Below are 13,888 nucleotides of genomic sequence, written 5' to 3'. Positions count from 1 at the left end.
ATCTAAGGAATGAGATCTCTGTCTCCTTCTCCTGAGGGAACTCGGGCCCAGTCTCTGAGAGCAGTTACTTCACCTGCTCCGAGAGAAGCAACCCCTCCACCATTGCTAAAGCCGACCACTCCACCTTTGGCTCCGGGGTCTTTGGCATCACCACCTGAACCGAATGGGCTATCTCCTTGAGCGGCTTCAGAGCCTGCAGTGTCGGATCCGATGTACCCTGTTTTCCCGACTCCGGGTACTGATCCTTCTCATTTATTAAATATGTTTGGCTTGTTTGCCAGTGCGGCAAACCTAGTGGTGGGCCTGTTGGCCCAATGGGTGTGCTGGCATTTTCCCTGGGAGGTTTGCCACCTCATTTTCCTCAGGCACCCCTTTTGCCTTTTATTCCTAGGGCTGCAGGGAGATGGTCTCTTCCAACGCAGATATTTTCAACTCTGTTACAATCTTTGGAGGGGAGAGTGCCACTGTATGGATCATCCCGGTGCCGTCTGGTTCTGAACCGGCACCGATTCGACCTTGACTGGTCTCGACTACTGTTCCGGTAGACCTCCCTTCTACGCCGATTCCGAAGTCACCGGTGCCGCGTCTGGCGCCACCGATGCCTGTTTCGAGGTTGAGGTCTCGGAGAGAGGCACAGAGATTAATAGAAGAATAATACCAAGAAGAGCATGGAGAGGCTGAAGAAGGAGAGATTGAGGATCCTGATCTGGATTTTGAAGGTTTATAGCAGACTGGTGGTTGGATAGATCTCATGAATGGGAGCTTTCATCTCCTAAAGGTCTCTCGACTCAGGAGGTGACCACTTACAATGCTGTGATCCGGAATGCTGCGGATCTGTTGGAATTGTCCCTTTCCACAGCAGAATTCAAATCTAATATACTAATGGAGGTGCTCCATTCTCCTTCCTCTATCTCGGAGCCTTTACTTCCTTTTAATGAGGCTTTGACTAAGCCCATTCTTTATGTCTGGCAGAAACCAATGTCTGCTCCAGCGGTGTCCAGGACCATGGCAAAGAGGCTCCCGGGGGTTCCTGCTTTTCTGTCCACCCGTCCTTCGCCAGGCTTCGTACTCCTCGAGGCAGGCTTCAGGTTCCTTCCCATCTACGCCTGTAGATAGGGAGTTGAAATGCATGGAGCAATCGACAAAAGTGTTCTCGTCGGGCAGTATGGCCCTCAAGTCAACAAATGCCTTTTGGGTCGCTACATTGATGCCCTCATGGACTCTGCCAGGGAGATGGTCTCAAAATTGCCTGAGGAGGTACAAGGGCATTTCACAGAGGTACAGTTGGATACCCAAGCTGCGGCCCGCCAGGTGGTACGGACTGGTCTGGACGCGTCCGATTCAGTTCCAGGATGATGGTCATCGTTTGTGGCTACTTGGAGGCACGATTGATTGTGGGGTTCTCTCCTGATGTTCAAGCTACTTTACTTTATCTGCCATTCGATGGATTTCGCCTGTTTGGAGCCAAAGTGGAGTCGGAGCTGCAGCTCTTTTAAGACAGTAGAGCTACAGCAAGGTCTTTGGTACTTCTGTCACAGTCCAGGGGCTTTGGACAGTTTTGCAAGTTTTGTGGCTGTGGGAGGAACTTGTCCTTTTGAGCCAGGCATCAGCCACAACAGCAGGAAAATCCCTTGTACAGATCCTACAGAGGTCGTCTGCGAGGTGCTGCACGACAACAGTTCTCCTAGTCGTCGTCCTCTCCTGCCCCTTCAACTGGTGCGGCAGGGAAGCAACTCTAGCTCCACCATCCTAGAACGTGCTTGTCCTGTGGGAGGATGGGTGTCCCATTTTTTTTACAACATTAGAGGTCTGTTACTACAGATTTCTGGGTGTTGAGCATCGTAGAGAATGGGTATGCCCTACCCCCCCACCCTCCTTTCCCTCCTTGCAAGGGTTTGTGCTCGGAAGAGCACCTTCTGCTTCTCCAGCAGGAGGTTCTGTCATGGCCGCAAAAAGGTGGGATCGAGATGGTTCCGGACAGAAAAGGGGTAAAGGATGCTACTCCCGGTACTTCCTGATTAACAAAAAGGGCGGACGCTTGAGGCTGATCCTAGACCGCAGGGTGTTGAATTTTTACCTCAAACAGGAGAAATTCAAAATGTTGACACTGGCTCTTGTTCTTCTTGCGCTGCTTAAGGAAGACTGGATGGTGTCGATCGATTTGCAGGTTGCGTATTTTCACATTCCCATTCTGAAGTCGCATTGCAGGTTTCTTCCTTTTACAGTGGGGTCTCAACACTACCAGTTTGCGGTCCTTCCGTTCAGCCTTATGTACCTCGGGCCTTCACAAAGGTGATGGCGGTGGTGGCAGCACATCTAAGAAGGTCGGGGGTTCCTGTTTTCTCCTATCTTGGCGATTGGCTGCTCAAAGCAAAGTCGCCAGAGATGGTGCTGCATCATTTGCAAGTAACACAACAACTGTTAGGCTTGGGGTTTTCGATAAATGTACCTAAATCTCACCTGGTGTCCACTCAGCACATGCTGTTTATAGGGGCAGTACTGGACACTACTGTAAATCATGCCTTCCTGACTCTAAAGAGGATTCAGGACATCCAGGCTATAATTCCACTTTATCAGAATAGAGCGGCTGTTCCAGTCCTGAAGGTCTTTCGACGGTCTATTTGCTTCCTGAATACTGTGTCAACCATGCATGCTAGCATATGAGAACCCTCCAGTGTTGCTTCTGCAAGCAGTGGTTTCAACACAACAGAGATCTCGAAGAGGTGGTCAGGATCTTCAGAAACACGGCAGCAGAGCTGCTATGGTGGAGTGTTCCAGGCAACCTGTCTCAAGGGAAGCCATTTCAACCTCATTCTCCGATGGCCAAATTGATAACGAATGCCTCCACTCTACGGTGAGGAGTTGATCTGCGGGAAATGGAAGTCAAAGGCCTTTGGTTTCCAGGGGAAAGACTGTTTCACATAAATCTGGAATAGCGGGCAATACGTTTGGCTCTCAAGGCCTTTCTTCCCTCCCTTCGCTGTCAGTTGAATCATGTCCTGATCGACAACACTACCGCAATGTGGTACATCATCAAAAAGGGAGGAGTAGGGTTGTGTCTTCTTTTCAGAGAGGCTCTGTGACTCTGGTCCTGGGCTCAGGACCATCAGATTTGCGTGAAAGTGAATCATTTGGCCGGAGAACTGAATGTGCATACGGACAGTCTCAGTTGAGAATATTCAGCCGATCGCGAGTGGCATCTCCATCCGGAGCTGGTCCTTCACATTTTCGGGATGTGGGGATTTCCTCAGTTGGACCGGTTTGCCACTCACGAGAAAGCGCACTGCCCGTCGTTCTGCTGTCTCAAGTATCCGCAGGGAGCATTGGGGGATGTGTTTGTTAGATTTGGGCTCACAGCTGCTTTACGTGTTTCCTCCCATACCCTTGATTCCTCGAGTTATGAGGAAGATTCATCCAAAACGGGCCCAAGTCATATTGATTGCCCCGGATTGGCCGTGAAGGATGTGGTACACAGACCTCCTTTATCTCTTATTGCACCCTCTGCTCCGTCTCCCTCTCAGGGCAGATCCCCTTTCGCAGTTGCCAAGGTAGATTCTACACCCCCACCTCCAGAGCCTGTACCTTCATGGCTGGAGATTGAACAGGGCAACCTGAACTCTTTCTCTCTCCCACGGTTGATGTTTTTTTATCAGTCAGAAAACACTCCACCAAATCTGTCTCTTCTGGTAGGTGGAGGAGGAGGAGGAGGAGAAACTTCATTGCCTGGCCTCCAAGAGTGTGGTCCGCTTCTACCTGGACCGAACCAAGGACTTCAGGTTGGAAGTCTTCATCGTCTATGTGTGCAAGATGAAGGGCAAGGCAGTCCAAAAGAAAACGCTGTCTAGGTGGATCGTCCTCTGTATCAAGACCTGCTACGCCTTGGCCAAGAAGGAGCCTCCTGAAGGTATTTTCACTACTTCTTCCAGGGCTAAGGCTTCTTCTTCGGCTTTAGCTGGAGGTGTTCCTGTGTTAGACATCTGCAAGGCAGCAACTTGGGCCTCCCTCCACACTGTTGCAAAGCACTATTGCTTAGGTGAGGAGGGACGGCCATTTTGCACGTTCTGTGCTGCAGGATTTTTTGGTGCAGGCAGGCACCCTCCGTCTAGAGCCAGTCTGCTTGGGGAATAAATTCAAAAGGTTAGGAATCCACAGGCAGATGTATCCATCGGAAGAACAAGTTACTTACCTTCTGTAATGCTTTTTCTGGTGGATACAGTATCTGTCTCTGGATTCCTCACTGACCCACCGGCCTCCCTGTTGCCTGTCTGCTTATACCGAAAAAAAATCATTGCATATTTTATGTGCTTATTGTTGGAACCATGTGATACTTGGCACTAGGAAATGTCTATGACTAGGAATTTCGAGATTTGGTTGTGTTTTTGTATGTTATGTACACTTGTGAAAATGTTGTCGGTTCACCTGTTTGTCTCAAAGGCACAGAAAAAATGGGTGCAACTGACAGCACGCCGACAAGGTCTTCTTATGGCTTCGATGACATCACACGGAGTCGCATGCGCAGCCGTTCTATTGTGATGTCTTCGTCGACGTGGGAGAGCTGAGTAGAAGAGTTTCCATGGAATGCTGCGCATTGGGATAATTCAAAAGGTGTGGAATCCACAGGCGCATAGTGTATCCACCAGAAAAGCGTTACCGAAGGCCAGTAACTTTTTTAGGTCTCACCTGGCGTTAGCAGCGCGAGGCGCTGCTCTCGCGATGCGAGGGCTTTTTGTAATCGATTCAAGATGTGCACGCGTACGGAGGGACAAAATAAGGCACGTGCATGTGTACAGCCCGACGCCGTATTTGTTTACTTTAATTAGCGTACGGGTGGACAAAATGTGCACACGTATGGACAAGAGATGTGCACACGCGCGTGCATGGCGGCGTCCTTTCGCTTTCCCTTCCACGCCCCCCGTCAGGCCCCTCCTTCTTCCATTGAATTTCGAATGACATCAGCAGTGGCTGGAGTCGGGTTGTGGTGGGAAAGCAGAACCTTCATTCAAATGTAGCGCTTTGAAGCGGCACATGGTGAGCATTAACGCAAGCAACCATTAAGGGGTATTAATATGTTCTACTTCTTCACTCTCTCCCTTCACCCTCCTCTGCCCCGAAACCACCCCGCCTTCTCTTCTTCTCCTCTTCCTTCTCATGACCCCACCTTACCCCCTCGGTTCTCAAAGGGCAGATTGGGCGCTGTGCACGCAGCCTTCATAACAGCAGTATGCGTGTTCGTGTCTCTCCTGCTGCACCCCCCGATCGTGTGTTCCTTTTGATCTTCCTTGTCACATTGCAAGGGGCAACTGTCCGTCAAAATGTGCTTAGAACCGACCTTAGGTAGGATAAGCGCTGTGCCGGCAGCCATCATGACATAGCCATGTTTTTTTTTCCTACTGTCCCTATGCCTTTTTTTCTAATCCCCTACTTCTCCCCGTTTCCCCTTCTTCCACCCCTATTTCCACATATTGATTTGATATTGCTTTAGGACAGTATTTGGGTTGTACCATTGAAAGCGTTTAGCTCCCATGCGCATTCCCAATTGAATAAAACCACTCTCCCCTTTCCCCAGGCCCCATGTTGTATCCACCTTTTTTGTTCGTTCCTTTCCTCTCTTGTCTCCGCCTTTCCTCTGCCGTTCCCCACTCAGCGCTTTGAAGCACCTTTGCGCGCCACGGACGTTCTAGAAGCGCCAAACATGATAAGACATAATTACCCGCAGCACCCCTCGGTCTTCGATCCTTAGAACCAATCACCATGCTGCATGGTCACGCTCCATCGAAATGAAACAATTAAAAAAAAAAAACATTACTGTATAAACCCGACGTGTTCTGACATCTCCGGGGCTGTAAAGAATACAAGCCGTGACAGAGAAGCCTTGTTTTTCCAGCAGAAATGCCTCGGAGGCGCAGCAGTGGTGACCCCCAGACTGCCTCTCGCGGTGCCCCTCCATGGCCTGCCAAAGGGAGTCATTGTTGTTGCTTGCTCCTTCCGGGCAGCAGAGGGCCTTTTAAAGAGCATATTGCTTTATAAAACAAGCATTAAAAATGCAATAGGTATCACCTTTGATTAAGTTAAAGCCATTTACTTTTCTAATGGTATTGTATAGCAAAGCAAATGGCTTTAACTTAATAAAAGGCGAGACCTATTACATTTTCAATGCTTGTTCTTCTTTGCAGAAAGTCAGATGACCTGTTGCCAATAATAGGCGGGTGTGTGATTAGGATCTGGAGGCAATGTTAAGTAGCTTGCCTAGTGGAGAAGAGCGAGTAGTGTCAAAGTTACACCAGTGAGTTAGTCTATGTCTTAGTTGTTTGAAAAGGGATAGAAGAGCAGATTTTACACACATCTTTAGACTCTGGTACCCTTCTGCAGTGGCTGTGATGGTGTTAAAAGATATCAATCATAGAGGCAAAAAGTATATCTCAGTTTCTGGAAATGTATGTGAAAGTTAGGGTGTCAGGAGGGAAGTAGTGATAAGAAGCCAAGCAGATGCAGAGAATAACAAAGTATATGAATTTTTTTTTATGTGAGATCAAGATAAGTGAAACAAGCATTTGTAATGCAATAGGTCTCGCATTTGCTACAGTTTAAGTTATTGGCATTGTAAATGACAATGCCTTTTATGTATATGTTTTGAAAACCAACACATAAATAGAAGGCATTGTCATTTACAATGCCAATAACTTAAACTGTAGCAAATGCGAGACCTATTGCATTGCAAATGCTTGTTTAATGTTGCCTCCATCAATACTCCTCTTAAATGCTTTGCAGGAGCATCTACGACCATCAACCACAGACCCTTTTGGTGTTCCGTAAGCTCAGCCCCCTACCAACAGTGTTCTCCCAACAGCATTTCCCTACTGCCACAACCCCACCGAAACTCTATGAAGCTCCCCATCAACCAACCACATGTCACCCAAAGTCTGATGGTTTTTTCTCACCCCCATGAACTTGTCAACACATGTTTGTCTCACCTATCCAAACTACCTATGTAAGGGACAAGCCAGCCGCACTTCTATGAAACTGCATCCTAATTTACCTGAAAGATCATGGTGTGGTGGTCCTGGCTCCTCTCCAGTTATTTCTGCCTCACCATCATACGTTGGGTCAGGTTTGGGCCAAGGGAAAGGGGCTAAAGTATGTGTCAACTCAAGAAGAATCAAAGCGAGGCTACTAAGAGGCCAGTGAGTGCCGGGTCATAACTTCCTCGTAAGTCTTCCTCGCCAGATAGGTCACTACATCATTTCTGTGGTGAGGAAGACTACACTCGGAGTAATGAAGATTATCGATAAGTAACCCGGACGCAACTGTTGTGAGTTGAATTGTTACTATGCATCCTTTCCCTCAGTTACCTATTCCTTCTGCTCAGCCAGTATGGATATGATGTATTGAAATGCTGCAGTGCTTGGTGATGCAATGCAATGCTGGAGTGCCTGGTGTGGTTGAGAGATTGTCAGTTGGAGTGTGTGGGCTGAGCATCAAGGAGGCTGCTCCTGGTGGGGCTATCTGCTACTTACTTTCCATCTTAATAATCCTGTAACCAAGTCTTAATAAACCTTATTCTACAGTCTACCCTATGGCTACCTGGACGTCCTTCCATTACAACAATTACCTCCTCGTAAGTCGTCGTTGCCACAGAAATGATGTAGTGACTCATGTGGTGAGTAAGACTACATTCTTAGTAATTAAGATTACCAGTAAATAACCGGAGCAACAGCAAGATCAGATCTTCATGCACCTCATGGGTGCTGCCACACATACCGGTGAATATAAGCAGAGGAGATTAGGGGAGGGCACTGGGCACATAAAGTTATTTGCAGGGTGGGGAAAATGTGCAGATCAATGGAAAAGGAACGGAAACTGCACAGGTGTTAGTGAGGAGAGAAGCACTGACCTGCTATTACTAGTCATGGCGATAGACAGTTCTACCTGGCTACTGTGATAGAAGACAGGCAGCAACACCTGAAGTTAGACATGAAGGTCTCCTTCATTTGGCGCTCACTGGATCAGCATTGTCCCCTTGCATGCCTACTGCAGTACCCCCCGTACATTTATGCTTAGTAAGTAGTGAGTCAGTGAATGCGTGTCTGAGCGTGAAGTGATTATGGGAAATAAAAACTCCAACACGCCAAACACGGTCGCCACCCACATGCTCTCAACAGACCCCTCCCGATACACCACGTGCCCCTGTCTAGGGTCTTCCACCAACACCTCCCTTCTCCTCTCCACCTGCCACCTGACACCACATGGGAGGGGAGCACCAGGGTCCCGAAGAGAAGAGAGAGCACCAGGGTCCTGAAGAGACGAGAGGGCGCCATGGTCAGAAAACGGAGTGAAAGTGGGCGTCAGGTGAGCCGAAAGGAGGTTGGTGCGGTGCAGTGCAGAGACGGTTGAAGTAATCAAGAATGAGTATGGTGCTGTTCTAAGCATGTCTTGGGCCACCTATGCTGCATTGACTTCCGGGCTCCATCCAAAAGCAGCCAATACACCTGCCAGCACCCGGTTGCAGGAGTCTGCAAAGTCGCTGAGTTCCCTCCGTAGCTGTTCCCTCTGCTCGCGCCATCTGGCAGCGGTGGCTTTGCCACTGGAAGCGGAAGGGGCGCGGGAGTAGGCACAGGCTCCAGGGGAGTAGGCACAGGCTTCAGAGGTGTAGGCTGCAGCAACTCCACCGCCATTGCTCAAACTAAGACGTCAAACTTCACAGACAAAGAGGAAGGACTTGAAGAGAGGAGCGGAAAGTAAGTAGACATAAAAAGAGAACAGGAAAAAGCTGGCAATATAGAAGAGGGACATCACTGGAGTTTTAATTGTAGCCCTTCTTTCATTTTTATGAAACGTCTCGGTTTTTTGGCTTTAAAATTCTGGTCGCCTTACCGGTACGGCCACTCCGGCCTTGTAAACAAGTGTGCTTGCTGCGCCTTAGTGCAAACCTGCTGCTATAATATGCGCGGAGAAGCCCCCGCCTCTGCCTGCTAAGAGGAAGAAACCCGAAAATAAAGAGCCAAGCATAACAACTCTGAGAAGAAGAACAAGCAGAATGAGTGGTGTGCGCGCACGCCACAGTGAGCGATCTGTTTTCAATTATTTCGCCCGTGTCTGGGCACGATAATTGAAAACAGATGTCGGCGTGCGGGTAACAGACACCAATAGGCCATGGGCGGAGCAACGCGACCGCCTTTGGCCTATTGCGTGCTGTCTTTCTGAAAAAGACGACCGCAAACGCCAATACCATGGACCAAAAGGAATCGCACGAGTGTGTGCGATTCCAGGGTCCGTTTTGGAACCCTCCACAAAAGGACTCTCACCTGCGCGAGCAGTGCTGCGCACTGCATTGCTAGGCGCGAGACCTAAAAAGGGCCACTCAATATTGTGTTGATTTTAAACCGCCTGATATATACACCTTGTGGTGGTAATTGTTGGATTGGCAAGTTGCAAAAATAACTGTTAAGAAAGGTAGATGGAAAACCAGTTGATGGCTGAGCTAGTGATTCTGAAAGTCATGGTAACAACTGTGTAAAAGGTTACAGCCAGGCCAAGGGGTAAAGGGGTGGTTGTGGGGTGTAGAGGGGATAAGTTAGCAATGGGTGAGAGGGGGGTTTCTCTGGGGGTGAAGAGCCTGTTAAACAAGATTGAACGAGACAGAATACGTTGTTGAAAAAGAAAAATTGGGTAAGCATACACTTTTCCAGGCACACTCTAGCCACTTGCTTATCTGTTTTAAGATTGCTCACGCTAGGGAAAGGGTGCCCTTAGGTCCCTTTGTAACATCGGCCTCAGCATATGAAATTAGATGCAAGCCAGAGTCTTGCAAACTCGTGCTCCTGCATCGACTACGCTATTAAGTTGTCTCCAGCAGTGCTTTTCAGATGTTTTTGTGACTATGTAAAGTTCTACATTAAGCATCGCTCTCATCGGAATTATGTCACTTCACGGATTATGTGAAATATTTCTCATTGTGTGAGCTTCCCCATTAAGTATGGGATTTGACACCACTTTTTTTTGTTATCTAAACATGTAATATATATTTGTTTTGATATTATTATAGGCTTTTATTTCTTTCTTTGAAGGGATTTGGTTGATGAGGCAAAAGATTACCACTTGATGCCAGAACGTCGCCCACATCTACCAGCGTACAAGACGCGTCCACGGTGCTGCAATTCAATTGCCGGCCTCATCTATGCTGTGGGAGGGCTCAATTCAGCAGGTACCTTGCAAACCTAACCTGTTGGAACATCTGCGCGGTTTATGATTGAATTAGTAGAGGTGACATAGTAGACTACACTACTGAGCATACGGAACTGCAGATAGCGACCCTACTACAATCATTCTGGTTTCCCTCTGCATATTCTAGTGAGAAAATGTGGATAGACACCGATGTCTACATATTAAAAAAAGAGCCCCAGATAGAGATATCATCTAATTGTAAACTATTTAGAGCAATAATCCAGTTAAGTGCCTGTTCTGTTAGAAGTGTCTTTAGAAAGAGGGCCATATAAAGCTAGTAAAACCAGTGTTTTTAAAATAAGAGCTAATACCTGTAAATTATATATGGATTTCGATTTGTAAAAAAATAGTTGTGCTGTCAGGATGTTAACTAAATCAAATTGCAATTAGGACATTTATTTGCCATAGACAAACTTCAAATTATGTAAAATATTAAATTATATCCTGAGACATAGGTGTAGAAAGCCACTACAACGGTTAATTTTTTAAGTTGAGTAGCACATTTTTATGCAGGTGATTCGCTGAACGTGGTGGAAGTGTTTGACCCCATCGCCAACCGCTGGGAGAAGTGCCAGCCGATGACGACGGCTCGAAGTAGAGTTGGTGTGGCTGTGGTGAACGGACTCCTCTACGCCATTGGTGGCTATGATGGCCAATCACGATTGAGTACAGTAGAGGTTTACAATCCAGAGACCGATACGTGGACCAAAGTGGGCAGCATGAACAGCAAGCGAAGGTAGACATTGAAAGCCATGATTTACCTAATTTCTATGTTCGTTTCTTATTTAGTGTCCTTTTGTTTTCCAACTGTTGCATATCAGAGGTCTAATCTGTAGTTTCCTGTAGTCAACAGAGAAGGATACTCTAGTTTCTTTAGAATCTAAGTCTGCTTCCACAAGACAGACTTATTTTATGATCTTTGAGGACAGTGATGCTGACTGTTGCTGCTAAGGCTGCAGTTGACACATGGATAGCATTGTGCATTATCCATTTGCTACACTTTGCTTATAACCTAATCTCCATCCAGTATCTAGACACACCCGGCATAAGACAGTGGAGGTACATGCTCCAGTCATATCCATATTTGAGACATATGCCCAACAGCTGTGAGGGCTAATACACAAGAATTCTCATATTGGTATAATCCTACTGATTCATTCCAGATTGATGTGAAACTTGACCAGGAGGTTTTCTGCACCCACTTTGGCTAGGCCTTAGATGTCTGAGGATGCCTTTCTCCTCCTTCCTTTCATATTCACAGTGTCAGTGGAATCTGCCCATGCATTGAGAATGGGAGCACACCAGCGCCACATATTAAGAGGTAGGGTTACACATGAGCCTGCTGCAGGAAAGCTTTTCGCATTATTGGTTTCAGGTGAAGGGTGATTGGTAAGATCTAGGGTTGATCAGATGCCTCACCCATCGCTCTTTGCAGTGGTGGAACACCAACAACCTGTTGAGGGGTGGCCTTTTCTTGACCCAGTTCCGCAGATCACCATTACAACAGATGCATCACTCACTGGCTAGGACGCAGCTCAGAAAACTGACTGTCCAGGGTCAGTGGGATCCCACTCACAGGATTCTCCACATCAGCTATCTGAAGCTGTTTTCTGTCCATCTAGCCCTCAAGATCTTCCTTCCCCACATAGCAAGCAAGGTGATCCTCGTCTAGATGGACAACATGACAGCCATGTGATACATACAACAACACAAAAAGATGAAGGTAATGAATCTACCCTTCACATGTTTTGTTTGCTCTTCACACTGAAGGGAGGCAACGCACGAAGAATGTAGCAGAAACTGTAAAAGCTGTGAGCTTTAAAGAAGAATAGACATTCTTTGAATCTAATTTTCAAAATTGTGATCACCAGCTACTATTCAAAGTAGAGTTCAATCCCGCCTGTGCCCTCACTATCCTATGCATGCAAAATCAAAGGTAGTCTTACCACAGAAGATCATCCAGAGTAAGAGGAAAGCAGTATCCTCAGTCATACTCGCATGGGAAGGCACATCCCACTCTAGTCAGTGACTAGTTTACTTCCTCTCTATGCTATTCCGATGGGAGGGAGTGTCTCACAGCATCTCAAAGACTGCCAAGTAATTATTAAAGAAATCGTCATGCGTGCCAATTGGAATGTAAAAGAGTTTGATGAAAGAAAAATCCATGGTCTGTAACTCTTTGTGCAAACTGGCCAGATTCTCATATCACTGGTTAATCGAGCAAGTCCCCCATGCAGCGGCAAGGTCAAAATTATAAACTGGTGTAAATAAGCTTTGATTGGAACATGCAAATAATTATTGAAAAAAACTAACAATAGGGTGTCTAGCATAGGCTCACAAGAACAGGTGAGATGACCTTTTAATAGTAACAAACTACGTAAATAGTTTTAGCCAAGCAGGCTAATCTTTTGTGCATTGCAAAAAAGCCTCCAAGGAAGAATTCAGACCAACCTTAGATCTCAAACTGGCCTATAAATGGATCAAGAAAGAAACATTTCAGACGCTGGCCGTTCATAAGCTATTTTCTCAGCTCAGAAAGGGAGATTTGTGTTATGGATCTCCCAGGTGGCTACTGTCACGTTCTTTCGGGTAGGATAGCACATGAATTTCTTACAATTTACAATAGGAACCACACGCAACCAATACCGAGTTGCCTCCTTTCGGTCTAAATGCAAAATTCTCCGGCTTCACTTCCATAGTTTTGGAATCAGGATCTCTGGGCCATGCCCTTTTGACAGAATGAAGCGGTACAAAAGGGGGTGGTGATGGACGGAGCATCAGAACCAATCAAACACTCACACTCAGTCAACAGATCTGGGTTTGATCCATCACCGTTCTTTAGCCCACTCTGCCACCCCAGTTTGGACATGGCCATATGCAAATCAGTCTGACCCTGTGCCTCATGGGAACAGTCCAGCCCGAACTGCCAAGCCATGCCTTCCCTGGACCGGAAACAAGCTTCCTAGGACCGGTTTCTGGCATTTCAGCCGTCTTCAGCCAGGCTTGCTTGAATCCAGTGGCAAAGTGAGCAAGGGACTCACGTCTGAGCATACCCTGCCAACTTATGGCGAACAAAGCGGTACAAAAGGGGGTGGTGATGGACGGAGCATCAGAACCAATCAAACACTCACACTCAGTCAACAGATCTGGGTTTGATCCATCACCGTTCTTTAGCCCACTCTGCCACCCCAGTTTGGACATGGCCATATGCAAATCAGTCTGACCCTGTGCCTCATGGGAACAGTCCAGCCCGAACTGCCAAGCCATGCCTTCCCTGGACCGGAAACAAGCTTCCTAGGACCGGTTTCTGGCATTTCAGCCGTCTTCAGCCAGGCTTGCTTGAATCCAGTGGCAAAGTGAGCAAGGGACTCACGTCTGAGCATACCCTGCCAACTTATGGCGAACAAAGCGGTACAAAAGGGGGTGGTGATGGACGGAGCATCAGAACCAATCAAACACTCACACTCAGTCAACAGATCTGGGTTTGATCCATCACCGTTCTTTAGCCCACTCTGCCACCCCAGTTTGGACATGGCCATATGCAAATCAGTCTGACCCTGTGCCTCATGGGAACAGTCCAGCCCGAACTGCCAAGCCATGCCTTCCCTGGACCGGAAACAAGCTTCCTAGGACCGGTTTCTGGCATTTCAGCCGTCTTCAGCCAGGC

General features: G+C 47.4%; 1 protein-coding gene across 4 annotated transcripts in view; it reads left to right on the top strand.

Moving 5' to 3' along the window:
• Positions 1-13,888, top strand: part of KLHL18 (kelch like family member 18) — a 244,474-nt gene that overhangs the window by 172,660 nt on the left and 57,926 nt on the right. For 3 of the 4 annotated variants that reach the window (XM_085628736.1, XM_085628739.1, XM_085628738.1), the window contains 2 exons: positions 10,065-10,201; positions 10,720-10,957. In XM_085628736.1, coding sequence (XP_085484862.1) covers positions 10,065-10,201; positions 10,720-10,957 — 375 coding nt within the window. The remainder of the gene's footprint in view (positions 1-10,064; positions 10,202-10,719; positions 10,958-13,888) is intronic. The other variant, XM_085628737.1, reaches the window with a different exon arrangement.

This window comes from Triturus cristatus, chromosome 10 (assembly GCF_964204655.1).
Source record: "Triturus cristatus chromosome 10, aTriCri1.1, whole genome shotgun sequence".
Taxonomy (NCBI): domain Eukaryota; kingdom Metazoa; phylum Chordata; class Amphibia; order Caudata; family Salamandridae; genus Triturus; species Triturus cristatus.
This window is presented reverse-complemented; position numbering and strand designations above follow the sequence as displayed.